Source organism: Pecten maximus, chromosome 10, assembly GCF_902652985.1.
Source record: "Pecten maximus chromosome 10, xPecMax1.1, whole genome shotgun sequence".
Taxonomy (NCBI): domain Eukaryota; kingdom Metazoa; phylum Mollusca; class Bivalvia; order Pectinida; family Pectinidae; genus Pecten; species Pecten maximus.
Window position 1 is genome coordinate 39,878,507 of NC_047024.1, and position 27,687 is coordinate 39,906,193.

The window sequence follows — 27,687 nt, forward strand, 5'->3', positions numbered from 1 at the left end:
CTGATACTGAATCAATTTATATATCTCGTATATAAAAATTTTGCCGAATGACGCCTCTATAGAAGATGCGAACTTTTTATACTCACTTATTCTCAGGACAAGAAGCTAGATAAGTTGATTTACCTTCAGATAAAGACGATTAAAGCTTAATTCAAAACACATGTTACTTACATTTCAGCTCCTGCTTCATCCTGTCTGTTCCTTGCCATCTGTCAATTTGCCATCTAGTTCAAGTTCAGAAACGTATCCTTCTATTCGACTTAGTTATCTACGAACATATATAAAAATCTATGTTTTCAAATATATATTTCTGTACGTATAATTGTTTTATCTATACAGTTTTAGTAAATCTCTGAGCCGAGAAAACACGGCCATCCGTTTGTCCGCCTATTTTTTCTGAGAAAGATGGGAACTGCCTCGAAATTACGACCTTGACCTTTCTTTCGCTATAACATTTTAGATATATTATAACTAATGAAAATATGTCAAACGGTTTACCCATGTTTAATCATACTAATCCACAAACAAAAATTATATAAACATGGGACATGATTTGGTTACTTATGATTATAGCTATTTATATTTTTTTCTGTATGCAGAAAAAGGAAATGCGTCACATTTTTATACCATTTTTTAAATCGCATTTGATAGATAAAACAAAAGATATATATGTATGAAATGTTCAGAGGAATTCACAATGCTTCTACATTTTTTTTTTTTTTTTTTCATTTTTCAATCTCGAATTTTTACTAAATCGCGTTTTGTCTCTTTTTTTCTTTTCGTGTAAAACGTTTTTGTTAAAATTACGTGAGGTATTTCTAATTCTATCGTATTTAGGAACATAACAACCATTACAAGCATGAAATTAAGGCGGAAGAGGTATTATACAAGAGCCAAAGAATGGAATTACATATTAAGTAATGTAACAGATACAGTAGGTGTAATGATGAACACAAAAGTGTATCATACAGCTGTTCAGTCTCTCAAGGAATTGTCAGTGATGCTAGGGACCTAAAGAATCAAAATACAGTAAGGAGGGTAAGGAGAATTTAATCGAGTGTAGACAAATGTTTGAGTTAGAAGGAAGGTATACGAAATACTTTCATAGATAAATATTTACATTAAATCTTACCTTTAATAGTAAAATTCCATCTCCGTCGTTTTCTTCGTGTAGATGAATGGTTTCTATATTTACAATTAAATGTAATATGCTACACTATCAGTGAAAATGAAAGTGCAACACGTGCATGTACGGCCAATTTACTTCGCCAGACTTGTTATATATAGATACATTGAAGTACTAAAGTATCAACTTTTGCTGAAGGTTTTTTTTTTCTTCTGTGTCTTGAAATAGGCCACGATAATCTAGGCCACATGTGGATGTGATGATGAGAACAATGCCCGCCGCTGCTAGCCTGTTTAGCACGTGTCAAAACTTGTTAACCCCAGGTCCTCAACTATGCAACTAATAAAGACATACATATCCGTGCACAGATGTCGATTTCACCAGCTGACAAAGAACGTGTGGGACGTGTATATATCATATTAGGTGTGATAAACACGTGCATTTCATGTGTATTAGACTTATAGTTATTTTCGGTTTATTCGCTGTTTCTTGTTGAGAATTGATTACTATTTGTATTTTCTAATTAATATTTAGAGTAATAATTCAGGGATAAAAACTTCTTGGTAGTCTGTGTTACTAAACAAAATAAACTATTTTTCTCCTTATGATAATCAGAGGACAATTTCATGAGTAATTTGGCGTCGTCATTAAATTGATATATATCATTTATGTGTCTATTATAAATATTATGCACTTCAATTTTTTGTTGTTTTACGACCAGGAATTGACAGACAGATTGGAAAGAAGAAACCCGTCATCTTGTAATCAAGATCGATCTCTACTTCATTTATTTACAATGCAGCTCGGTTAATTCTTTGTTTCCAAATTACAGTATCTTAATCCTTAACATGAACTTTTTGAAATAATATTCGTGATTATATTTTTGTATTTTAGTAAGTTACGAGTCCACTGCCTCCACAATTACATTTTTGGGTAATTTTTGCTTATTGTCTGTCACGTTTAAATATTTCCATTTCATATTTAAAACGTCATTAATTACTTTATTTAATTGGAATATCAACATTATCAATACTTTTTTAAGTAAGTTTTCGCTTGCGTAGATTTTGTATCTTTGGAATGATTTTTGTAGTTCACTTTATTATATTTGTATGCTGTCTGTCATAATCATATTCTTACATGTAATAAACAATTTGCGATTCATCAATACAAATTGATGATTAATCAACACAAATTGACGATTTCATCAACACAAATTGATGATTAATCAACACAAATTGACGATTTCCTCAACACAAATTGATGATTAATCAGCACAAATTGATGATTAATCAACACAAATTGATGATTAATCAGCACAAATCGATGATTAATCAACACAATACACAGTTATAAAACAATAACTTTTCTATTTCTTTTATTATCTTCGCTGGTAACACTTGGGTTTAACGAAATGCGCCTTGCAGCAGTATACATATACGACATCATTCGTATCTATCATTCTGTTTCCTGAGTGGTTTATAATTACTTCCGACGGAAGCTCCAGAGTGAATAAACTTTTATCAGTTATTACGATTCTAATTACCGTTATTAACCGTAGTTCCTCTTTGTGTAAATTTTAATGCATAAATCATCAAGCGAGTCATTGGAATCATCTATGGTTTTCATTTCTAAACAAATAAAAACCAACTTTTTTTTTCTCTAATCAAATAAATAAATTTATTCATGCTTGGATATTTTAAAAACAACATATCTCTGAAATATTATTCGATACGTGCATCGCGTTGTCAGTTGTTTTTAATATTTTGTTTCCTTTTTCGTCAGCTTGCAAAGTTTTACATGGAAAAGGGTTGGATCATCGGAACAGTTTCTGCAAAATAAAAGTGGACGAGCTGAGACGTTGAGGAAAAAAACCATTAACAGAATAATTATATATTCAGGAATAGCATCATCATCATCATCATCATCATCATCATCATCATCATCATCATTTATTCAGTTCATTTGGCTTATTAACAACTCATTACCCTATCAATATAAATATCGTAATTAACGAGTTCAAAATTAATAATATATCGATGGTCCTTTTAAGCAACATTGTTGTAAGGGAGATTTATTTGCGCTTTAAATTTACATCAGGGATTAAGTAAAGGATACGTCATTTCTCTGTCTTTCTGTCTTTCTTTCTTTCTTTCTTTCTTTTGTTTATTTACTTACCCGTACAGGTACTTGCCGTGTAGTGCGTATCCGTCCGGTATTTGGAAGTCAAAACCAAGTTTGAATGAATAGAAAACGTTCTGTTTGACGCAGTCAGTCAGGCAAATATCTGTATAGAGGACATACGCAAATAATCACTGAAATTGTTTATATTATTTGCCGATGTGTGCAATCATGCAAATATATACTCAAATATCCGTATCAGCCAAGTACAAGTCTTCTGGGTGTATCCTGTATATGATATTTTTTCAGAAAATAATGACTTCTTAATTCTTACGTGAGGCTTGCCATTTAAAGCTCGATAAACAGCACTTATATAATGCCCATTGTGCAAAGATACAAGGACTTGTGTCCAAAGCATGGCTTTACATTGAAAAATTAAAAGCGAAACCAAAATCTGCGAACATAGTGCTACGCATGCGTGCCAGACTTAAGGATGGATCAGTTGTCGTAATTGAGTTCATGACGCATTAATGCTGTATGTATGGCGTATATCATATATTTTACTGATGGTGATAATTGTATAAAAATAATCGTTTAGTTTCCTACCTGGTTTCAGCTTGCAGCAGACAGGCCTATTGTTGTTCGTGCCGACCACCACACGGTTGTCAGGGCAACAGAAGGATTCTGTTTTAAATAAGGCCACTATGCAATATAAAAATTACAATATGTTACGTATTTAGCAACGCACGTTGCGTAATTGTCTAATCGATTAATACTTTATTTTCATTTCTGGACTTCAATTCATTAAGAGTTGTCTCCCGTAGACCATAATTCAATATGGTATTAGTAGATTTATTGAACCTCATCAGTATTCTGTCAAGTGAACCCAATATCTTTCTCAGTGACTGTTAAAGAAACTGTCTACAACTAACTTTTATTTAAAGGTTAAATGTAGAGATATGCTGATAAACCGGAAGTCTCCATTTCCCAAATAAAGAGTCGACGACACACTGAATGCAATTCCATTTAACTGACCGACCGAGGGTCGCACCGACTAAAGTGGATCGTTTCGCCAGACGGAACACACTAAATTGCGGAAATGTGATAATAATGATATATTGATTGATAAATACTTACAGAGTGAAATACAATCATCCGATATTTTTTTCGTTTTTTTACACTCCACCTGGAGTGTCCCGACGCTGGGATCAAACAAACACTTGCTAGGAACAGACTTTTTCTTACATATTCCCGGAAGAGCTGGTTTATCGCATGACGCAGGACTGAAATACACCAGACGGCACAGAGTATGCTAAATTGTGATGACATATTTCAATCCTTGTGATAATCAAGAGGTAGTATGTATCATTCGAAAATTATTCTGATATAAACATGAACCTCACATTAATTCACAGCTTCAGCTCAAAAATCATTTTATAAATGTATATATTTTTAAGATTTTTAATTTACACGTTACATAAGTCTTAATGTCGTTAAAAGCTTGGTTTAGCTTATTTGATGACACTTGATTGTCATTTCTTTAAGAGGAATGGTTTCATCTCCATGCATGTTAATATACCGGTTGAGCATTCATTACTTTGTTTTTCCAATAATTATAATATTAGAATATCAATTTATATTAACAAAGTTTCGAATTTACTCACGTGACGGGTTGCATTACTCTCGACTCGACAATATTAACACTCAAAATTATAACCAGCAAAAGCGAACAGATTTCCCGTGTGGACGCCATGATTTGTACCCGGATGTTAAAAGACTGTCAGACTGTGAGGTATCTGTTTAAAATGATCGAAAGAAAGAAAATAAAAAGCAAAGAAAGAAAATAAAAAGCAAAAAAAGAAAAAAAAATTGCCCAGTAGACCATGCAACTAACTTGAAAGTTAAATTTGGACTGGTAGTTGGGAGACCAATCGGTGTCAACTAACCATCCCTCATTTTCCGCCATACTATGATTAGCTAAAACACTGGTACCTACATTGTATGTGTTAAGCACTTTGTGGAATATGGAATTTTCGGTAGCCTAGAAATTTATTTCCATGATTGAAATAAGCAATACCTTGGTACATCTATGTAAAGACAGAAATAGGAGATCATAATTTCGAGTTGTCCTCTGTTTTCGATCTAAAAATCGTAAACAGTCTAGTCCTATTCTGGTCAATTACTGTTAAAGACGGTAACAAGCCCTTTTCGGTCTCAGTTCAAACCCTCGTCAGTAACCAAGACACGTGGCCACAGGGTAAAGATGGACAACGAGGACTTCATACAACTATCCCAAAGGAATGTAAGGAAGACCCAAAATGCGAATAATACTATTGGTTGTGAATTAAGAAAATAATAAAGTTTATACGGAAAAATTAATTAAGAGGCATTAGCTGTTGCTCATGTTACGAAATAAATGCCAATATGAGTTAAGAATATATTTCGATTGAATATCTTTCTTGTTACATTATTGATATTTAAATATAGAAATAAATACACCATTCTACATATAAGAACAATATATCTTCCCTTCGTCAGAAAGATATTTGCATATCACTTTTATGGTTAAATAAAGTCTAATCTTCCCCCAGGAATGCAAGTTTAGGATTTATATAAAATACAGAGTTATGAAGATATGTTCATATTATGATGTAAATGTTCTGTACTAAATGATGTAAGTGTTCTGTGCTAGTGTATTCTCTGTATACATACAAGTATTGTAATGTCTATCATTCTTTATCCTAATATTAATCGCCACATGCTTCAGAATTTTTGTATAATGTATTATGCTCTGAAATTGAACTTGGCTAATGGAATCTGGAAAATATCATTATTACAAAAAAAAAAAAAAAAAAAAAATAATTTAAAATAAAAAAAACACAATACCGAAACATTGACAGACGCCTTTAATATTATAAATGGATATATTGTGGTATATATAGTACATGCAGTATGACTTTGATAATATGATAATACCGGTAAATATCTACCTGTATATATGCACATTCACAGAACAGACTATAATTGGCGTGCCATTGTTCTCAAGTGTTTATATATAATTCTTTTGATCTCCAAAAAGTGGGAGAAAGGCGAACACACCCGAATATATATGTATAATACAGCAAATCACGTGTTTCTGAATCTCTAAAATATCAAAGATATAACTAAGTAGCAATGTATTTTACACCTACAAAAATTTCATGTTATTTGATTTTATAACGTCCGGATTTAGGGCGAATTAATTTTTTGAGAAATACACAAAATTTCACAAAAAATGCCTGATATAAAAGCAGGAAATTACGCGGTGGCCGTGTGGTTAAGGTGTCCGGCCCCTTTATCACTAGCCCCCAACTTCTGGATCGCGAGTTCAAAGCGTACGTAGGGCAGTTGCCTGGTACTGACCGTACGCGGATGGCTTCCCTCCAACTTCAAAACCTGGCACGTCGTTAAATGACCCTGGGTGTTAATAAGACGTTAAATAAAATAAACTTAACCAAACGATTTAAACTAATCAGCTGTCAAGGTTGCCAATTTGGCAAAAGGTATCTTTAACTAGAGAACTGTTATGACCTCCTCCCACTCCCCTCCCCAATTTACACACATACCATCTACATAAACACCAATGCACACATATAACATTGAGTCGATGTACTTACCTGTTGGTTTGAGCTGACAGATATCAGACAGGGTACAGGAGATGTTTTGATGAATGTCGTTACGACGGCAACAGACGAAGGTCGTTTTTACACACACTTACCAGCTTTAACACAGAACAATCATATTTATACTCCAGCTTTCGTAATATTTGATTCAGCTGACACTTCGAAAGTCGTTTCAACGATTATTATAATGGAAAAATCAGCTGTTACGAGTCATGAAAAATCCATCAAGAATGTCATTATGCGTGGTATGACTTTCAATTTCCGTTTGAAATATGTTTCTCATTCAGGAATATCTATAATCAGGACAATGGAGATTACGTTTACATAACGTTGAATCTTTCAATACTAATTTACAAATATTGAACAATGTTACGGCTCAGTGGAAACGTCACACTGTTACAAATATTAATTTTATTCAATCTATTTTTCCAATTGGATATGACGTCACGTATTTATGGGCTTAACATCACTGTTGATTCATCTTTAAATATTATATTCTAAGAACTATCTCACACTTGTTATATAATTGTTTAAGGAATGAGTTCTTTTTCAACATTCATGAAGTCATCACAACGTTGACTTCTGAACCAAATATGTCCAGAAAGCCAATGCTGCGCTTACCTCATGAATGTTGAAAACTAAATTCTATTCCTGATAATTTATATTTTTGCTCTTTTTTTTATTTTACCTGTAAAAGCACCAAATGGTCCCCGACGTTACTATACACTGTGATGAGGCCAATGTTGTTATGAACAAATGAATACAATTTTCGCCAATGCTTTCAAGCATACTGAATGTAAATATATACGAATGAAGGCATCTTAACTGTCAGTAATATGGAGGAATCAATCTATGATATCAAATTCATATTTATCTTCAGTGATTTCACAGACAGTAAGGGTTTTTTCTCTCAATTGTATCACAGAACGATAAGACACCTGTTTGCACCTGGCAAACAAATGCATTTTTGTTATGTCGTTAAGAAAAAAAGATGGTCATGTCTCAGATAGCAACACATTTTCTTATGTCGTTTACTTGTTTGTAGACATTTTCTGGTGACGCCTGTATACATGTATAAAGTCTGGTTTAGATAAACCTATCGTGCAGATTGTCAACGTTTATTGAACGGTCCATATCTGAGCCTTGCTTACTTTTCGCAAGTTGAAGAGCAGCCAATTTTTGAAAAAAACATCTTTCATGTTATCCGAAATACATTCCAGTACCTTTCACAATCAACGTTTGTTTCATGTGTTTTTTTGTTTGTTTTTTTGTTTTTTTTTTTTTGTTTGTTTTTTTTTTTTTGCTTTTTTATTTATTTTTTTGTAAGCACATAGATCTTTTCCAGTCAGCTGTATGCTGAACTACAATAATGTATAAGCTCAAGCTAACACCCTTCATCTCACATCAGATAACCCCTTCTGTAAGCCCATGACTATCCTGCATCTCTCTACCACATCCCCTATTCTAAATATAGACTCTCCTCCGGTTGTTTCCAGTTCCCTTCATTTTCTTCCTTTTCCATTGCAACCTGTCTATGATAGCATCGAAATCTTTTCAAATGTCTGCAATAACATTGGTAGAAAATCTAAACGGTTTACGCTACCATTGAAACGCTACATCTATACTGTCTGATATATTTGAAGCGATATATATGTAGTGTCTGTGATATCATTGAAGTGATATATCGATACTATCTGTGATACCATTGTAGCGATATTTCTATATTATCAGTGATATCATTCAAGCGATATATATATATATCTACTGTCCGTGATATCATTGTAGCGATATATATATGTGGCAGGATTATTTTTATGTATATTTTGTATTTAAATTGTTCCGTAATTACCTAGTTGTAATAAGTATTATGTTCAAAATGTAATGTTATATCGTTTCGTTATATTCTCGTCCGTCCGTATTCTGTACTGTGGTCAATGGTCAAGTCTTTTGTTTTACGTCATAGAGATATGTACATTTTTATTGGTCCAATGTTTTGGCGCCAGATCGGTTTTCCGGTCATTGTCAAATTTACGATCGTGACAACCAGAGGTCGGACTGTACTTTTTTGTCGCACTGGCCAAACATTGAATGTAAGTTGACTTATTTATATTTGCCACTCTTCCCATGTTTGTTTAGTAAGATATATATATATATATTATAGTTTGTTCAATGTAATTTAATTTTTAACTATAGTAGCGAATTTCAGATCTTTACATGTATTTTTACATGGCGATCTATATGACGCCACGAGTTCAAATTAAGACATTTGATCTTTTTCTGAAAAGGGCAAGTTATTCCTTTATGTCAGTTAGTGTTATTATTACATAATTCTATATGCTATCGGTTGTCTTTTATTTGTAACTTTACAGATACAGTCCTGATGTAATATTTTCAAGTCTCTAGTATGACGATACCATGAGTATCTTAGACTTTGTGACACACGCAGGTAACTTTACTTATATATATATATATATATATATACAGATAGTTGTAATATCTATCTGTACTATATTGATTATGTGTACGTCCGAATTTACCTTGGACACATCTATGTATTATAAATATGCGAGATGTTTATATATGTGTGTAATGTAATTTGTATGTACTAACTACAAGAGTCATGTAAAATTCTATATCATATATTTTATATATTGTATCGTCAGTTTGTTAGGATAGAGTAATACGTTTAGTACGATGTGCTGTCAGTACTGTAACACGTTAATACGTAGTGTCTGTCTACACTGTGAGAGTCTGTTAACGTAACGTCCACTGTACTTATAGTGTTTTATATTTCTGTTTTGTAGAGAGTCTGGTATATATATCAGCACAGCTAGGATATACTTGAATAAATGGTCCGAACTCAACACAGGATTTCGTTTTGTCCGTGATATCATTGAAGCGATATTTTCAGTACTGTATTGTATATGTGAGCTTATTGAAGCGATATATCAATATTTTCTGTGATATTCACTGTCTGTGATGTCACACACAGTACGTATAGGTACTGGTCATATGCATGAATCATATGACGTCATAACTAAACATCAACATTAAATGTAACAGAACAATATATTCTACACCATGTTTTCTCTTTATTATTCATAGAGATATAACTAAAATCATCAACCTACAACAGGTCCATGATGATGGTTGTGTCCGAGCTCTGTTGCGATATGCTAAAACAGAATATATAATATTATAAATGACGTAATAGTGAAAATGAAATAAGATAAACAAAAACTTAATGACGTCTTCAGGTGTTAATGCGTTATGAATGATAAGGAGGAACAGTGATATTTTATTAACGAATGCACAGCAGAAAAGTTATTGATTATGATGAGTTATGAAGTTTTGTGCAGGTTTACACGATGATAGCAATACTTACTGTAGACAAGTAGTGCAAGAACACGTGAGTTTCAGACGGTGCCATAATGTCTACAAAATAAATAAATAAAAAAATAAATAAAGAAAATAATAATGTCCTGTCTATATATCATCAGACATATATGTAAAGGTAATGTAATAGCTACTTACTAACATCTTGATACTTTTGATAAATTTCGGTAGATATATCTTTCAGATAGATTTTGATATTGCATTATATATTGGATTTTACTACTGTAAATGCTGCTTTATTACAAGGTATTCTAATTATAGCTATTATTTTCGAAGAAATCGCGAAAATGTATACTATCTACACAAGTAAATTGTTTGCTTCATGATTTAAACAATACGGAAAGGACATTATGTTGTCCTCACATTTCTAGTAAATTGATAGTCTACAGAAAAAAAAAGAAAAAAAAACTTGCACAGGACTTTGTGAGGGGACAAGGTCATTGGTGTAGTTTTTTTCATTTAATACAAAAAAAAATTAGTAGGTTGTTTAATACTCCCTTATATTAATATCGGAATGGGCAAGTTCTATTTGAGCGAACTTCTCCTTTAGTGCTGTGAACCAATCAAGTACGATGTCGATGACTTTGTTTTAGACGATCTTAGGAATTGTCATTAAATCTTCCTTACAGGACCAAACTCTCAACCCAAACACCACACTTCAGGCAATGTCATGGCGCCCATAAGTAAAACGGAAGATAACCATTATAAACTGCATAAACAAAGCACGCGTACTATTGTAGTAGGAGTGGGAAAATGCACCGCCAGACTGGGGTTCGAACCCGAGACCTTCGACCACCAGCCGGATGCTCTACCGATTGAGCTACCTGGCGCCGATGATCGACCCGGTCCAGTTCCGCTACACTCTTCCATCCCTTTACAAGTCTTCAACCCCGAAGACCTAACAACTCACAACCAAGGTTCGGCTATTCCCTTGTCAAGTATTCACCTCACTTGAAACAAGCTTTGGTTACAGGCACCAAATGTAAGAGGAGTGGGGAAATGTACGGCCAGACCGGGGTTCGAACCCGGGACCTCCGAACACTAACCGGATGGTCTACCGATTGAGCTACCTTGTCGCCAATGACCGACCCGGTACGCTTCCGCTACACTATGAAGTTACCACTTACGTTCCACCAAGGCGAGGATCCTTGAGTATCCGACTTGTTCCACATATTGTGTAGCGGTTCCACTCTCGGCCGCCTTAGCAAGATCTAACATAACGTTTTGGTCGTCGGTAGATAGCGCCTTGAATGCTGCGTTATTGGTGATGGTACTGAGAACATCTTGAAGACTTCGTCGACCGAGCTGTCGGTATATATAATATACATGTAATACAGTTTATAACACAGCAATAATGCGTTATACATTTTCAGAGGAAAATATAACATTTACTCATGCTAATGTGAACTTTGGCCTCACGAGATTTGCATATGTTAATGTAACAAATGAAACAATAGGAAATTACAGCCAATCATAACGTTATGTCTCGAATAGATTATGTCCAATATTGTATAATTCTCTTGTGACTCATAGCTACATAACCGATGGATTGTTTTTAAGTGAAATAATTTCGTTTAATGCATGCTGTTTACAAACGGGTTTGGCCGCAGGATGCTCGGTCATTGAGTACCACTAATACTTTACATGGGTGTTGATACAGCATCATACACGCACAAGTGTATACAAATCGTATAACTTTAGCGAAAACGGTCGCAATATTCAGGCCTCTGATTAGGCTGAAACCCCATTTGCCTGTACCTTCTATTTCATTTTTGCCCTCACAAATATCTTATGAACTTAATTTATTTCATTTACTTTGCAACAATTGCGAAACAAGTTATATCAATCTAAAGTTATCACTGCTGGCCCGGATGAGGAGAACGGGGAATACTAAAAGAGGAAAAACCAATTGGAAGAACGTCAATAAAAACAAGCGATGCTTTTGATCATGAAACCGTGTACATTGTATGATTTTGGTGAAATTTCTGTGTGATTATAGCATAACACAAAAAATATTATCATGACTTCCGTTTGCTTATCTGACAAATTGCTTATCTGACAAAGTCCACCAGTTCATGACCTCTGATAAGTCGAACATGTGAAATGTCCGATTTAATCCTAGCATCTAGTATGTAGGTTATCATGCCGCAGCAAGTATTATTACAAATTTCAAATGTGGGATTTTAGAAGAGCAGTTCTGACCAATAACATTTTACAGGCGATATTCCAAATATTTTCAGGTAATATGTCAGAAATATAAGTTGAAGAAATAAAAGGTCAATCATTTAAAACATATTTCGTATTTCCCTCGCCAGAACTATTTTTTTTAATGTTTATGCATAAATTTTTAAAAGGAATTCCCCAATATGACTTGTTAGACTCTGACGGTGCTTCACTATCAAGACTATTATTGGAATTAAAAGATTTCTGATTACGAGAAAAAATATTCGGGTTAAATGTAATCCTCATTGAGGAAATTGAAACAAATAAATAAATAGATAAGAAAATAAATGATACTCCAATCCCCCAATAAAATGAATAAATCCAGGGGTTCATGAGATGCTTAATACAAAACTCTTCATTTTGGAAGTAGCTAAGTTTGGCCTTTGACCTTTAAGCTTAACTATTCAAAACAGAAACGTTATTAAGTGAAGAATTTAATGGAGTGACTTTGAACTAAATCTTCAAAGGGTTCAATAGATGATATATTTGTTTCAAAAGAAGTCAAGTGCGGCTTTTGACCTTTAACCTTGACCGATAACCAAGTTTAGCACTTATAAGAGTGATATCATCGGGGGATTATTTTTCATTAAGATGTTCATGAAATATTACTTTACAAAATCTTATCACGAACGGACGAACGGAAAGACGTACAAAATGATTACTGTTTGAATGAAGCCATACGTAATCAATTTAGAAATAAAAGTATCTTACCCCTGGCACTGTTGTTGTTTCTTCCATTCCGAGCTCCTAAAATAGAACATTCAGAAATAACATGTCTACCGGTTGCCATTCAGAATATGTTATTTTGCGTACACTAGTTTAAGCTTATTTTGACATTGATTGTTTTGAACATAAATATATCATCACATTTAGTTATTGTGATTAATATAATTTTTTTCATCATAACGTTGTTGGTTTTTTTTCAAAAAAATATTCAAAGTTGTTTACGTTATATCCACACATTTTCTTACACACACAGAGTATTGTGCATGGATGTGTATCATAATCATCATGGGTTCAATACACCTCACCCATAAAACAAACATCCTCACCATTATGAAAATAAGTTTACAAATGTATATCATGTATATCATCATCATCATCATCATCATCATCATCATCATCATCATCAAATTACCAATGCATCAATACAGCTATCATCAGCACTTTCACTGTTCTTTACAAATGTTCGAACCAGGAAATGGTCTTTGATAAGATTGATAACATTGATGAGTCCATTTAGGTTTCAGTAGTTGCTGTAGCATCAGGTTTTATAGATATAGTGTTCGATAAAAATTAAAATCTTATTATCTACATAAGTACAGTGGAAAAACGTTATAGGTAAAATGATTACGAAATAGGTCAAGAAAAGTTTCAAATCTCTGAAGTGAGTTTTGCGCCTCCTGACACTGAAAAATGTACATAATAAAATTAACAATGGGCTATTGTCTCATGTTCCATGACGTACATGAGGTCGAGCAGCTGTGTTTAATTTATAAAGGAAGGAGTTTGTAATAAAAAAAAATATGATGTATGATTCTAAGTTGGAACCGCTGTATTTGTGAACTATTTGTGACTGAAAAAAGGGTATTCTAAATATCTTGGTTCATATTTCCTTATCAAATTCAAACTCATGGTTCAACTTCCTGATCCGAGTTGGCGACGTTTTTGGAGTAATAATACAATTATAAAAATCTTTTGATCCTCTTTTACTTTTGAAAAACATATTTCCAAAAGCTGTGGTATAGCTGACAGAGAGGACCTTCTAAGCATTAAGATTTCTTAAAAAATGTTTGAATGCATTAACTGTTCCATGATATTGTAGAAAGTTGGTGCTCGCATGAAAAGCATGTATAAATTCATCAAAAGAGTAAAAGGTCAATCTATCAGAGTTTTTAATAAGGTCACTCAATGTAATCACATCTGCTTGAAACCAAGTAGAATAACACACAGGTTTATTTTTTTATATCCTTATTGTACTATACAGCAGTTTTCAAAATAGTTTTTTTTCTACTAATCTTCAGAATGTCAATACTCTTTAGTTTGACTTTAAAAAACATCTTTCCAAAATAAAATTGGACAATTGCTCCGCAAAAAAATATGTATTTATTTCCGCAATTACACAGCTTGTATATATCCATCTTTGTGTTGAGAACTAAACTCAATTTTCCCCGAGATTGTACTACTCTCTTTATCCAGTCTAGGTAAGAGAATCTATAAAGGCGCAAACATCAATCATCTTTAAACCTCCGTCCTTATAATTTTGAATTATCACATCTTTCATAATCTTATGACATTTTCCATTCAATGAAAAATCAAATAATACCACATTAAACTGAGCAGTATATATTTTTTCTGGTAGGTTTGGTAAAGTAATATACAAACAACTAAATTGTGCATTCAACAATGACTTAATAACATGTTTTCCCTGTTGGCGTAAGGTTTCTTCTATTCCAAACACTAAATAGGGTTTTAAGTTTCCCAATTTTGTTTATATCAAATTATTTTTTTGTCAATTTCACTTAAATCCACATTGAAATCTATCCTCAAAAACGTTTTCTTTTCACCACTTTATCACTGTACTTTCTACTGCCTATCCAGATGACTTGTGTTTTGCTGGTGTTTATGTTTTAACCTGAAATGTTGGTGTAATTATTTAACGAGTGATTCTCTGATGAATCTAGAATCAACCCTGTGTCATCAGCATACTGAGCCTTTAATATTGTTGTATTTTTAACCTTGATATGACGATTTTTTTTTGTGTGTTTGTTTGTTTGTTTGTTGTTGTTTTTTTTAGGTAAAACGTCAGCAAGGAAAATGGAAATATATGACGAGATAGGATCGCCTTGCCGGCAACACGTTGAATCTTAATAGATTTAGAAATATTGCCACCTTGATTGATTGATCCATTTACATTATTATGAAAAGTTTTGGCCCTTTTTCTTGTTTTATTCTCCAAAGTGATACACAATGAAAATATTTTTGTACTATATGTTCCTACCTGATAAAAAAAGTGTCAGATCTTCATTGATGACATTTCCCAATACTGTTTTACTCTTATTTGAGATCGCTCCAGATGTTATTTCATAAGTAATATTTAAGAGAGTTATAGGTGTTTTAAAGAAATGATGTGGCTTATCTCCCTTTGAAATATAGGTTATAACACCGAACCTCTGAGTAATTGAACACTGACCAATTATATAAGCATAGTTTATGGAACAGACAACCAAATTCCGCAGTGAAACCGTCTGCCCTAGAACTTTTATTGTTTTTTCGTGTTTTTGAAAGCTTACCTGCTTCATCACAAAGTATTTAGCTTTAACATTACAATTTTAAAGATGGGTTTCCAAATAAGCCAAAACATCCTCTTGGTTTGTTAAAAACTCATTTTCCTTTCTGATATTTGGAATAATGTTTGAGGTAAAGTTTCTGTTTTTCAGATTTAGAAAATAGGATGTTGCTTATTTTCCTTCTTCAACCAAATTGACCTAGCTCTTAATATGCTACCCCTCTGGTTTTTTTTTCAAACGGACTGCCTCCAATTTCTTTTGTGTTGAATCTTGTTGCTCCTGATCTTTATGAGTTTGGCTTACTAGTCTTACGCTCAACCGATCGAGCAAAAGAGAAGATCTCTCTAGCCGGGCTAGTATTTACTAGGGTTTCAATATTATTAATTGTTTATACAGGTACAAGTATGTACAAATATAATTGTCGTGTTAGGCTTTTAAAATGTACATGTTATGAACATACCTGTATCAGGTATTTTTCCAGCTGATGTGCTTCTACCTGGTTTATTTGGTTGACATCTACAATAGAACAAATGCAATGTTAACCAACCTCTCGCCGAGTGAGCCATAATTTGCCCTCTTAATTTATAACTGACCATTTAGTGTCAATAACTACGGGGTTTTTCCCCCCAGGATAGTTCGTTCTATGACGATACTCCGTTTTGGATTAATTGTGTTATTCACTCCAAGATAGGAATTACAGCTTGTACAATGTATATTAAGACTGATAACGTCAGATTTAAAGCTAGGATTAATACAATATAACGATTTGACTAGAGTTTACTACAGTCTAAGTATACATGAGAAGAGTAGTTTTCTTCTGAAATAAATAGATATAAATAAATGCTCTTCATCAGATATAGTGCATTACTTTGTTACAGCAGAATATTTCTAGTACCTTTAATATTTGCTATTTCGCATGAGTAATTTTCTAGCGTCACATTTTCACAAGCTATTTGCTACATTTCCACATACTATTTGATATAGTTCCGAATGTTATTTGCTACAGTTCCAAATGCTATTTGCCACATTTCTACATGCTATTTGCTATAGTTCCGAATATTATTTGCTACAGTTCCAAATGCTATTTGCCACATTTCTACATGCTATTTGCTATAGTTCCGAATGTTATTTGCTAAAGTTCCCAATGCTATTTGCTACATTTTCAAACGCTATTAGCTACATATCCACATACTATTTGCTGCAGTTCCAAATGTTATTTGCTACATTTCCACATGCTTTATTCCATATTAATTACAGAGTTGCTTATAAATATATATAGAAATGCACGTGAACGAGTAAGAGTCACCAATGGAAACGTATTAAAATATGCAGACTTACGATCAAGGAACTGAAGAAGCCTGTCGAAGCCAACCCTATCCACATAATGGGTGACGGTGTCTGTTTCCGCCGCTGCAATCAATTCCACAAGAAAAATCTGTTCCCGCGCTGGTAATTGATTAAATGTTTTGCTACTATGCGCAGCCTGTAGTACAACTAGGAGGTGATCACCCTGAGGAACAGTCGGATGGGCGGCAGTCGCAAACGCTATCAGCGACACCAACACGGCGGGAAATAACATCATCTATTCAAATTGTACCAATACGTCAATATACATGGAATGATATGTCATAACACCAACTCACTGAGGAGACAGATAATAATGTCATTATAATACGATTGTAGGTATAACGGAATCGACAATAATCAAAGGGAACATTTACTGACACCAAGACACGCCAAAAAAAAATATATTTAGATGCACCATAATGACAAAAACATATAATTAACATACAAAAACAAGACCAAATACTAAATCAACATACATGGAACAAAGACAAAATTCTTAATTTATTTACATAGAACAATGACAAAACACAGAATTAACGTACAAAGAACAAGACAAAATACTAAATTTATATGCATAGAAAATAACAAAACACTAAATTAACATACACAGAACAATGACAAAATATTTGATTTTATATACATAGAACAAAAAAATAACAAAAACCAAACTTTCATTCTCTGATCAAATTGAACATTTCTATTGATGGAGTATGTTGATGTACAAAATGTATTTAGAATTGATAATCAGTTATCTAGACAACTCACCATGGTGTAGATCGTGGAAGGATAGCCCGATAGTGTATTCTTATCTTCCACGAACTTATATATGTACATGTTTATAAAAATACCGTGGCCTTCCCTTACACACGTGGTCTGTCAGTAAATAACAGGTGTCTAATTCACGAGCTGATCGCTATTCCGGACAAAACACTCGCCTTTCACGTGTGATCATAGAACATTGGCAATCTTGACCCTTACGACGGCTGTCGTTATTAATATACTAAATCAACTCGGAGACTACATGTATTAAGATATATTGGCCTATTTACATTATATATTAAATGTGAATGCTGTAAACTGTTTATACTACACAAGCAAAATTCCATCTCTTGAAATTCACATGAAATTGACATGAAAATGTTCATCTGAAATTTTACATGAAAAAAGAAATTCCACGTGGATTTCACGTGAAGAAATTTTGCCTGTGTAGTACCAAACGACAACAATATGCATTTCACAGCAACATAACATCTCAAAATTTAGATTCAATCCCCCACAAATCCAAAGAAGATTTGTTGGTATTAAGATAAAAACGTATTGAATTGTGTTGTGTTACCAATACATTGTCCCCTACCGGCGCCCTCAAGTTAAAACGTTAGCGAACTTTGAGTAAAAAGGTTAAGCCAAAACTGAAACATGATCGTTTTATGAAAATAAATTCATTCCCAACAATGTGTAAATTCAACTCTATTGGATTGAATAAACAATGTTTCCTGCCCATAACAGATATTCAGGTATTCTTTTGGTATGTCTACTGTACAGAGTAAAAGAATATTTTAAAGTGAAATTTGTAATAACAGCATTGGAATGAAATATAAACATGATTCTGCATAGCACAGCATAATAGTACATAGTAGTAGTAGAAGATGAAATGTTAGATGGAATTGCACTGTTCATTCAATTCAATGGAGATGCCAGTAGGTTACATGTATATAATATTTCAATTTATACTCAAGTTGGACTCAATGAAACTACAAAACTTAGTCTGTTTCATTTGCTCATGAATTTGACCAGATTAACATTGATCATTGCGTATGAATACCTAGACAAAATCCTTCCGCGGAACGATTTCACTTTTTCTACATTGTTGTTATAAACATGGAATAATTATCGAAATTATCCAATTTAAAATGTATTCTTGTATTTTATGAAAGACCAGATATGCTAAATACTTCTATTTTGACAAAATAATGCTGTTTTTTAATCCTAAAATGGCGGACTATTTTACTCGACCGACTTGACATGCACAATCCGGAACTACTCGGGCTTTTTCCGCATTTGGACTTGAACAAGCGTCGAGACATTAAGTCTAGCGACTTTTTTATTCGAAAAAAAAAACAATTGAAATATAAGGATTTAATCTTGATTTGGTCGATTTCATGGGGTCATGAATTGAGTTGCTCTTGAGACAAATTCAACATGAACTTTGTTAAATTTCTTCATTAAATTTGTCTCAAGAGCAACTCAATTCATGACCCCATGAAATCGACCAAATCAAGATTCAATCCTTAATTGATTCATTAATACTCACAATTAAAAAGCAGCATCTTAATACCATTATTAAGTGAATGGAGAGCCATTACAAAACTTTAACCTTTAGAATACAGAGAAAACAGTCAATAATTTGGGAGGGGAGGGGGGGGGGGGGGGGGGGGGGGGGGGGGGGAATCAAAAAAAAATATTTTTTTCATTTTTAACTGTACAAAAGTAATGCCACACACCCAAAGAACCTCTATGCAAAGAATCAGCATTCTAATAATATTATCAAGTGAAAGGTGTGCCATTATAAAACTTTAACCAAAACTTTAACCTGAAGAATACAGAGAAAACAAGTTAAGTTCATAATATGCAAAAAAATTCAAAAAATGAAAATAATTTTTTCAGTTTTAACCGCACAAAAGTAGTTCCACACATCCAAAGAACCTCTATGCAAAGAACCAGCATCCTAATACCATTATTAAGTGAATGGTGTGCCATTATAAAACTTTAACCAAAACTTTAACCGGACGGACTGACGTACGGACTGACGGACGCAGGCAAAACCTATAGCCCCCCCCCCCCCCCCCCTGGTGTCACCGGTAGGGCACTAATTACATTAAATAGACAATAGTTGCACTGTATTTAAAGACTTGTATTTAATATGAAGGTAGCCGTAGTTTCAGTCTCGAAATAACTTCATGCAATGAAATCTTTCTGTGAGCCTGTACCTTAAGATTTGGGATATGATGAATCCATTGGTTGTACGTGATAAAGGTGTCAACATGTATCTGTGGAGCAAAGTCAGTCTCTTTCAGGAGAAGATGTCAACCGTGTCCAATTCGTGTCAAATTAATACAGGATGCAAAAATGTTCCTCCGTTATCGGACCTCTTATGTAACATTTGTGTTGTGTTAATTAAATGCTTAACGAAATAGAATCTCTACGGATTTACGACTCAGTTTTCGCGTTCGTAGTATTTGGTACACACTTGTGAAATATAAATGCCCAGTCTTTGACCACATGTATTGTTTAACTCAAAAAGTGTAGCTATTTTATGATAGACTTTCGAAATATCCAGGAAAAATGCATGGTTATAAGTCTTTTGGTTATTTCATGTACTACCAAATTAGCACTGGGGTTGGAAATAGAAAGTTATTGCTTTTGAAAGCACAACAAGAAATTGTCATTGACTTTTATGTAGTTCATGAATACTCCGATTTATTTATAACAACTCCGCTTACCTAGAGTGCTACGAAACTCTCCTTTCGTATTAAGCATCATTGGATATCAAAGTTTGGAATAGTTAAAACCAAGATCGCTAGTTTCGAAACGGCAGGTATTGTCCCATTCTCAAAAAGAGATATACTAATCCGCAAAACTTTAATTAACGTCACAGGAATTTATATTGCAATACTTAATGCATTAGTTAAAATAAGACATTGCGGTGAAACTGACATGTTGTTGATTCTGAATACAATTCCTCTGTGTTGTATATAAATGTAACCCGTAGCAACACCACTGTCGTGGCGAGTAGGCAGCTTAACAAATAGCACATGAATTGCATAATATGAGAATCGACTGTATAAAAAATTGACATAACTAACCTTGAAATAATGGGAGACCGTTATGAATATTCATGTATAGAATTACAAATTAGTTTCATTTCTAATACGCCTGCAATACAGATATTTCTCAATAGTTCTGACGGGATATATACGTTGACCATGAATTCAATGCCACTCGAAAGAGTATCGTTACTTATGGAGCTCCAATTATATGAATATTTTCCTTGTAGCGGAGCAAATATTTGCATACAAGCATCAACGGGAAACTCTTATGAAAAACGCTATTGATTAGATTTTAAAATTTCAAAATTCAAACATAATCAAGTGATGGAGAACAAATTAAGAGGTAGGTGGTATTTAAATTGCTATCTATAATATCGCATTGTTAATTTGGTGTTGAGGCCAAAAGGGGCAACTCTCGTTTCGGACGTTCCAGGATCGCATGAAATGCATTTTATTGCGTTTGGTCAGTGATGTAAACTACTGCAAACTTTGCAGGTCATTCATTACTAAACGAAAGGGGAAATTTTTGCATTTTACCTGGAAAACTTTACAAATGTTCTTGGTCAAGTTCAAATTCAATTGTTAATACCATAGTCCACCCTATTTTCCTACTTAAACTTCATTTTTAATGGTGCCTCCTCATTCCACTCCATTCCCGGTCACCACAGCTATGTTACCGAATGAAGTATACCGTCATGGCATTCTAGGTAAGATGAGGTGTTAAATGGTCCTATGTTGGCCCCATGATCAGTGTACACCGCCTTCGTGCCACTCAAATATCCTTCAGGTGATCAAAGGAATGGATTAACAAATATATAACAAAAGATACAAAAGCGATACAATCGATCCAACAGGGACGACGAAGGGGTTATCATTTCCGGAACCAAACAAAACCATACTGAGCTACAATGAATGCCATCTGAAGGTCCTTGAGGCGTTTATATGGAGTTTCGTGTTTAGGTTTCAATAGTTACACATGTCGCATCGTCATTTAAAACTTGGAATCAAGAGTATACGTTTAGTCGTTACCATAGTTTATCTATTTGAATAAGTGATTGAAAGCGTGTATAATTATTAAAAAATCGAAGTATAAATATTTAACCAGTAGCACTCATAATCAATATAAATTATGGAGATAAATTTAGATACTCACAACTATTAAAACAGGTATATACGTCCGTCGTTACAGTGACAGACCTGCAATGGAGTGCTTGGCTGATTATTAGAATATATGGCACAAATGTACGTATTATCGTAGACTCACAGTTACTGCGCCGTTCTTCCACTGATGAACAATGGGACCTGGATGGAAGCGGCTAATCATTGGAATTGGAGTTTTTGTAATGATATCCCTTTCAGGTATTTATTATGACGTTTCAATTGTATTACTATAAACCAACGTATTTTCACGGTGACTTATTTTCGCGTTTTCATGCCAAACGACTTTTTCGCGGCGATTCAATTTCGCAATTCTCAGTCCTATTGAACATGTGATTAAAAATATTTTTCGCAGCGATTAATTTTTCGCAAATTTTGATCTCTCGCGTAATTCGCGATGCGAAAATAAATTGATTCATAGTATGATGCTAAATATGCGACGTATAGTTGGCAGGAACACATGTAATGTTAGATTAACTTAAGTTGGGGTCAACATTTGGCCCCACTTCAATTTCTTTTATTATTTTTTAACATTTGTAGATGCATGCAAATGGACCACAACTACATGAATGACTTGTTATTATCACTACTGATAGTCGTAGTGGACCTCCTTGCATAACACCAAGTTGTGTAAAGGAGGTAACCTCACAAAATGATTAATAATTTTCAGATGACAATGTACATATGAAAATCAATTATAACAGTTTAGAGTGAATAAAGTTACTGTTATTTTGATACCGAATATCTTATATTGACATACATGAGGTAAGAGAAGTGATACATTTAATTAGTAAAACATACAAAATTTCGATTATCGTTGATTTTTATTTCAAATACCGATATATTTTCTTTGTAATGTTTATTAAAATACAACTTCATTATTTTATACTTTTTTACGTTATATTCGGTTGTTTTGACTCATACATTTTAAAAGAAATATATCGTCTGAAGAACTACTTGAGGTGAAAATGGTTTTGTGAACATATGTCAATATATACAAGGACAACAATTTAATTATCGTACATAAACTAATATATGTGTGGCTTTATTCTGTCTTTTTCCCGATCATTAAACAAAACACGAGGGCATATTACATAATTATTAATCCTCATCTCTAAATGACACTTAAAAACAGAGAACCCTTGTCTAACACACAATACAAGTTGGTTCAATCCCATCAACAGGGATATAGTATCATAAATTCAATTACATACCTTTTAGAAAGCTCACTTAGATGTAAGTGAGATATTCCGGAAAGTTTACCTCCTACTACCGATCATTTTAAGATAATTTCCTCGATACCCACGATAGATAACATATGTGCTTGGCTTATGGATGTAAATCACACTGAAAGAATTATCTCAAAGGTCCAAAGTTCACATATGACATTTCTATTTGTTCAAATATAATTTGCTGTAGGCGAACATACACACATGAAAAACTAGAGATTTGTTTTTGTGAATAAACACGTATTTCTGATTCTCCATGTTAAAAGTTTTAAAGGATGGGACTAGTGACATTACCTTGGCGAACTGTCAAAAAAATTGAATCTTCAGAGGATTGATTCCAGAATGCACGTTTGTGCGACATCATTGTATGTAACAAAAACTCATGTTTAAGATGGTGCAATTGTGTTGTAAAAGACAAAAATAGAAAATATATTGGTTTTCAAAATAAAAATCAATAATAATCAAATCTTCATGATTATTGGAAATTATGCATTGGACATGTTTGACTTGCTAAAAATGATCTTATCGATTCTTATACTTCCTCAAATTAATTCTGCAGAAAGTATGTAATTAGGGAATTATTTAAAGAAGTATAAAATGTAGACTGTGATTAAAAGTTGACAATGTTTTTACATTTTAATTTTCGTGGAAACTTTTTATGTTTTTCTAATTAAATATATTATAACGCGTACCTCATGCATGCGATATGACATATTTGGGATCAAAATAACAGCATTTATACACTGCACACTGGTAAAATTGATGTTTTTAATCTTCATTAGCCGGTGAAAAATATTTACAATTTTGTTAGAATACCTCCTTCCCTCAACTTTGTGTTATGCAATTAAGTCCACTATGGATATCATTTGATATAATGACTACTCATTTATGCGATAATGGTTCAATTTGATGGATATCTACCTATAATATGATATAACTGGGGGCCGACGCGAATGTTAAATATGCACAGGCGTTAACCCAATCTTTTGAAACACCTTGCTTTCCATTTACTGTGGGCATTTGTTTACTTCCTATTGTGCCTATACATAATGTACAATGCTCTATACATACATATGTATATTGATTGTTTGTTTGTTTTGTTTATTTGTTTGTTTGGTTTATTTTTGTTTAACGTCCTATTAAAAGCCATGGTTAGTGGAGGAAAGCCGGAGTACCCGGAGAAAAACCACCGGCCTACGGTCAGTACATGGCAACTGTCCCACGTAGGTTCCGAACTCGCAACCAAAAGGTGGAGGGCTAGTGATAAAGTGTCGGGAATTTTAACAACTCGGCAACCGCGGCCCTTTACAAATAATTAATCTCTCATTGTATCGGTCTTGATTTCTAAAATTTATTTTTTACTTAAAATTCATTTAAATGTCTACATTTTGCCTTTATTTTCTCTAGTTTGGCATACTACTCCTTTTTTTATTTCCTTTATTGCATCTTGTGCATCTTTGGCATACATTTGTGTTTAGTTCATCAATTCGTACTGAATTATGTTTCCATTTGAAACTAAATCAGGTAAACGTAGTGGACACTTCCTGTTGTTTATGTTGACAGGGAATAAATTGTCTTTTAAATTGTCTTTTGTAGGTCCAGTGTATAGCGATGCGAGGATTTTCTCGTACATGGTAGGATTTATGGAAAATACCCTTACTTCAGAGGAAGATATTGAGCTTGAGGTTGTCACTACGAATACTCGTAGGGAACCAGCATCTCTGAATATCACGCTCCACTCAGGGCAGATTGAAGAAGTTGTACTTGAAGAAAGGTCATTTCGGATTCATAACATTGCGGCGGCATTACTGAACATAGATTCTAAGAAAAGCTTTAAAGGCATACGGGTTGATTCAAATGCAACAATCAGTGTAGTTGGAGTCAATCGTGTTAAAACGGATTCACAAAATTCCATGGATTTATTTGCTGGAGTCGAATATTCCTCTCTCGGGGCACAATACTTCGCGGTGACGTCATATCATTCTTCTGAGATTCTTATAATAGGCACAACAGACAACACGCGTGTCACTGTAGCGCTTAGAACCGATAGCAAGTACGTGGTGTACGAAGGCACAAACTACGAAAATGCAGACATCATAAATGAGACTGTTGATGAATTCAATACTATTCAAATACAGAGTGCAGGGGACCTGACAGGAACAAAAATTACAGCCACACACCCTATCAGTGTCTTCAGTGGAAACAAATGGTTTGGATTTGAATCAGGATCAAGAAAAGGCTCATATCTAGTTGAGCAACTGCTTCCCCTAGAACAATGGGGAACACGCTATGTGGCTGTGCCACCAGAGGAATTCAGCTACGTCTTCAAAATTGTCGCATGTGCGGACGACACTGAAATTTATTTAACTTGTGCTGAAGCAAATAGTGATCCTCTCATTTTGAAGGAGAGCGGAGATTTCTACATGTCAGATGAGTTAAATCACGCATGCGTAATTACCTCTAGTAAACAATTCCTAGTTGCAATGATAACTTCTCATATTTCAGATAAAGACCCGTCCTTGATTATAGCACAGCCTATGGAGACACTCCTGGCGGATGTCTTCCTTTATGTACCGACAAGTTTCCAATCTGCTGAACTCATGTTAATAACAACGGAAAACCAGTCTTTACCAATATTAGATCCGCAGCCCCTTGGAGTAGAATTCTTTAGCATCGACGAGGAGTTCTTCGGGATGCGGATTCGTGTCAGTGAAGGAGTGTCTGTTCTTGCTGCACCTCAGTCTTACATGCATGTGTCGGGGTACCTCCATGGAACAAGATACTTCGGCTGGGGGTTCGAGTCGTTCGGATATCCTTTGTTGCCAAATGACTTTCAGGTAAGATCACAATTTATTCTATTTCGGTAAGGTGTCCTGCTTTGAATACTGATTCCTAACCATTAGTGGTATGCTAATCGGAGGAAGAGGGTAACCATCGGTGTCTTTAGCGAAAATATAAGTCTTGTGCTTGGATGATATTTTCTATATTTCACGAGAGTGTTGCATTGGTGTAACCATGGTAGGTACTACCCGCAGTATAACGCTCGGCTGATCATAACTTCTCATTTGCTCGATCTAATTGATTTGATTTGATTTTTTATTTTCATTTTCATTTAGTCAGGAGCATCTATTATGACAAATCAATTGAAGTTAATCAAGTACGTCTTTCAAACTTCATTTATTTTTTTTTTGCAGTTTTTATTAGTTCTCTCTGCTTCCCGCCAAGAAAGACTGTAATTCCCGCGTTATTACACCTGTAATCCTACCTCATTCTATTTTAAGTAGGATTGTATACTTTTGATTTTCAAAATTTCAGGACCTTACTTTTTTCGGATATGGAAAGTACCAATTTCAAGTGTTATTTACTCAGGAAAACGGCTACAAACCTAAGAAACAGATTTTCTTTGGGAACTTTGTTCAAGTGAAACAGCAGCTGATATGTATCGTCGCTAAAACCCTGTTTATTTACATTTGTTTGTTCATTTTGATACCTAGAAATGCCGAGTGATTGAAAAAGAAAATGTCGTCAATATTTTGCTTGTGACGTCAGACATTTCAAACACGGATCCAATAACTTCAATTTTGTTATCCACAGTAACGTAATATTACAAGTTACGAATTCAAGGAAAGCATGACAATAATTTAAAATGAATGTGAATTTAATGACTTATAAATGCATAAATTCTGTGATAAGGATGTTTACTTCCACTCAGAAATAAGTTTGTATGTGTCTGCTTTTCAGCATCAGCCGTCAACAACTGACCTAACGACTTCATCTCCTCTGACCTGCAGTACGAAAATATGTCTTTGCTACACCAGTTACACCGCCGATCAAATAACTGACCTAACTAAGGAACTTCAAAAGAAGCTTACAGTTAATAAAACACAAACAAACAAGTATTTACGGTCCAAAATTTCCGCATCAGACGACAGAACGTCCTCAGCCGCATTTGGTTACGTCGCTGTAGTCATTCTTGTCACACTGGGTGCGTGTGTGCTCGCTATAGACGCTGGGAGATTGTTGTGTATCGCAAACAGATGAAGTCCAGCACACGTAAATTTTGCTTTTTGATAATTGCATGCTTACTGTTAACCATATATTTTTGAAGAATTCCTTGAAATTTATTTCAGCTGCAAGCTAAGTTTGATTTAAAGAAATCAAGGACGCTTCATACTTTTCAACATCAGCTGTTTACGATGAGTTTGACTTGCAACGTATTGAAAAGCACGATTCCTGTTTTAACACAAATGTATTTAATTTTTGGATATTTAAACTTACCATGTCCCAGTTGATTTGATATCGAATGACTTC

General features: G+C 34.0%; 3 protein-coding genes across 3 annotated transcripts; 1 reads left to right on the forward strand and 2 right to left on the reverse strand.

Annotated features, from left to right (window-relative positions):
• Positions 1 to 2,774: 2,774 nt before the first annotated feature.
• Positions 2,775 to 5,089, reverse strand: LOC117336323. The gene is made up of 5 exons (XM_033896816.1): positions 4,909 to 5,089; positions 4,382 to 4,527; positions 3,851 to 3,946; positions 3,302 to 3,410; positions 2,775 to 2,954 (listed from the first exon to the last, which is right to left on the reverse strand). Exons 1-5 carry the CDS (start codon positions 4,995 to 4,997, stop codon positions 2,882 to 2,884), a joined length of 513 nt encoding a protein of 170 aa, XP_033752707.1. The 5' UTR covers positions 4,998 to 5,089; the 3' UTR covers positions 2,775 to 2,881.
• Positions 5,090 to 9,978: 4,889 nt separating this feature from the next.
• Positions 9,979 to 18,013, reverse strand: LOC117336324. Its single transcript, XM_033896818.1, has 7 exons — positions 17,928 to 18,013; positions 17,154 to 17,397; positions 16,276 to 16,331; positions 13,237 to 13,272; positions 11,430 to 11,607; positions 10,292 to 10,341; positions 9,979 to 10,082 (listed from the first exon to the last, which is right to left on the reverse strand). Exons 1-7 carry the CDS (start codon positions 17,994 to 17,996, stop codon positions 10,029 to 10,031), a joined length of 687 nt encoding a protein of 228 aa, XP_033752709.1. The 5' UTR covers positions 17,997 to 18,013; the 3' UTR covers positions 9,979 to 10,028.
• Positions 18,014 to 25,007: 6,994 nt separating this feature from the next.
• On the forward strand, positions 25,008 to 27,137 carry LOC117336701. The gene is made up of 3 exons (XM_033897311.1): positions 25,008 to 26,213; positions 26,692 to 26,815; positions 27,118 to 27,137. Exons 1-3 carry the CDS (start codon positions 25,008 to 25,010, stop codon positions 27,135 to 27,137), a joined length of 1,350 nt encoding a protein of 449 aa, XP_033753202.1.
• The last annotated feature ends 550 nt before the right edge of the window (positions 27,138 to 27,687 follow it).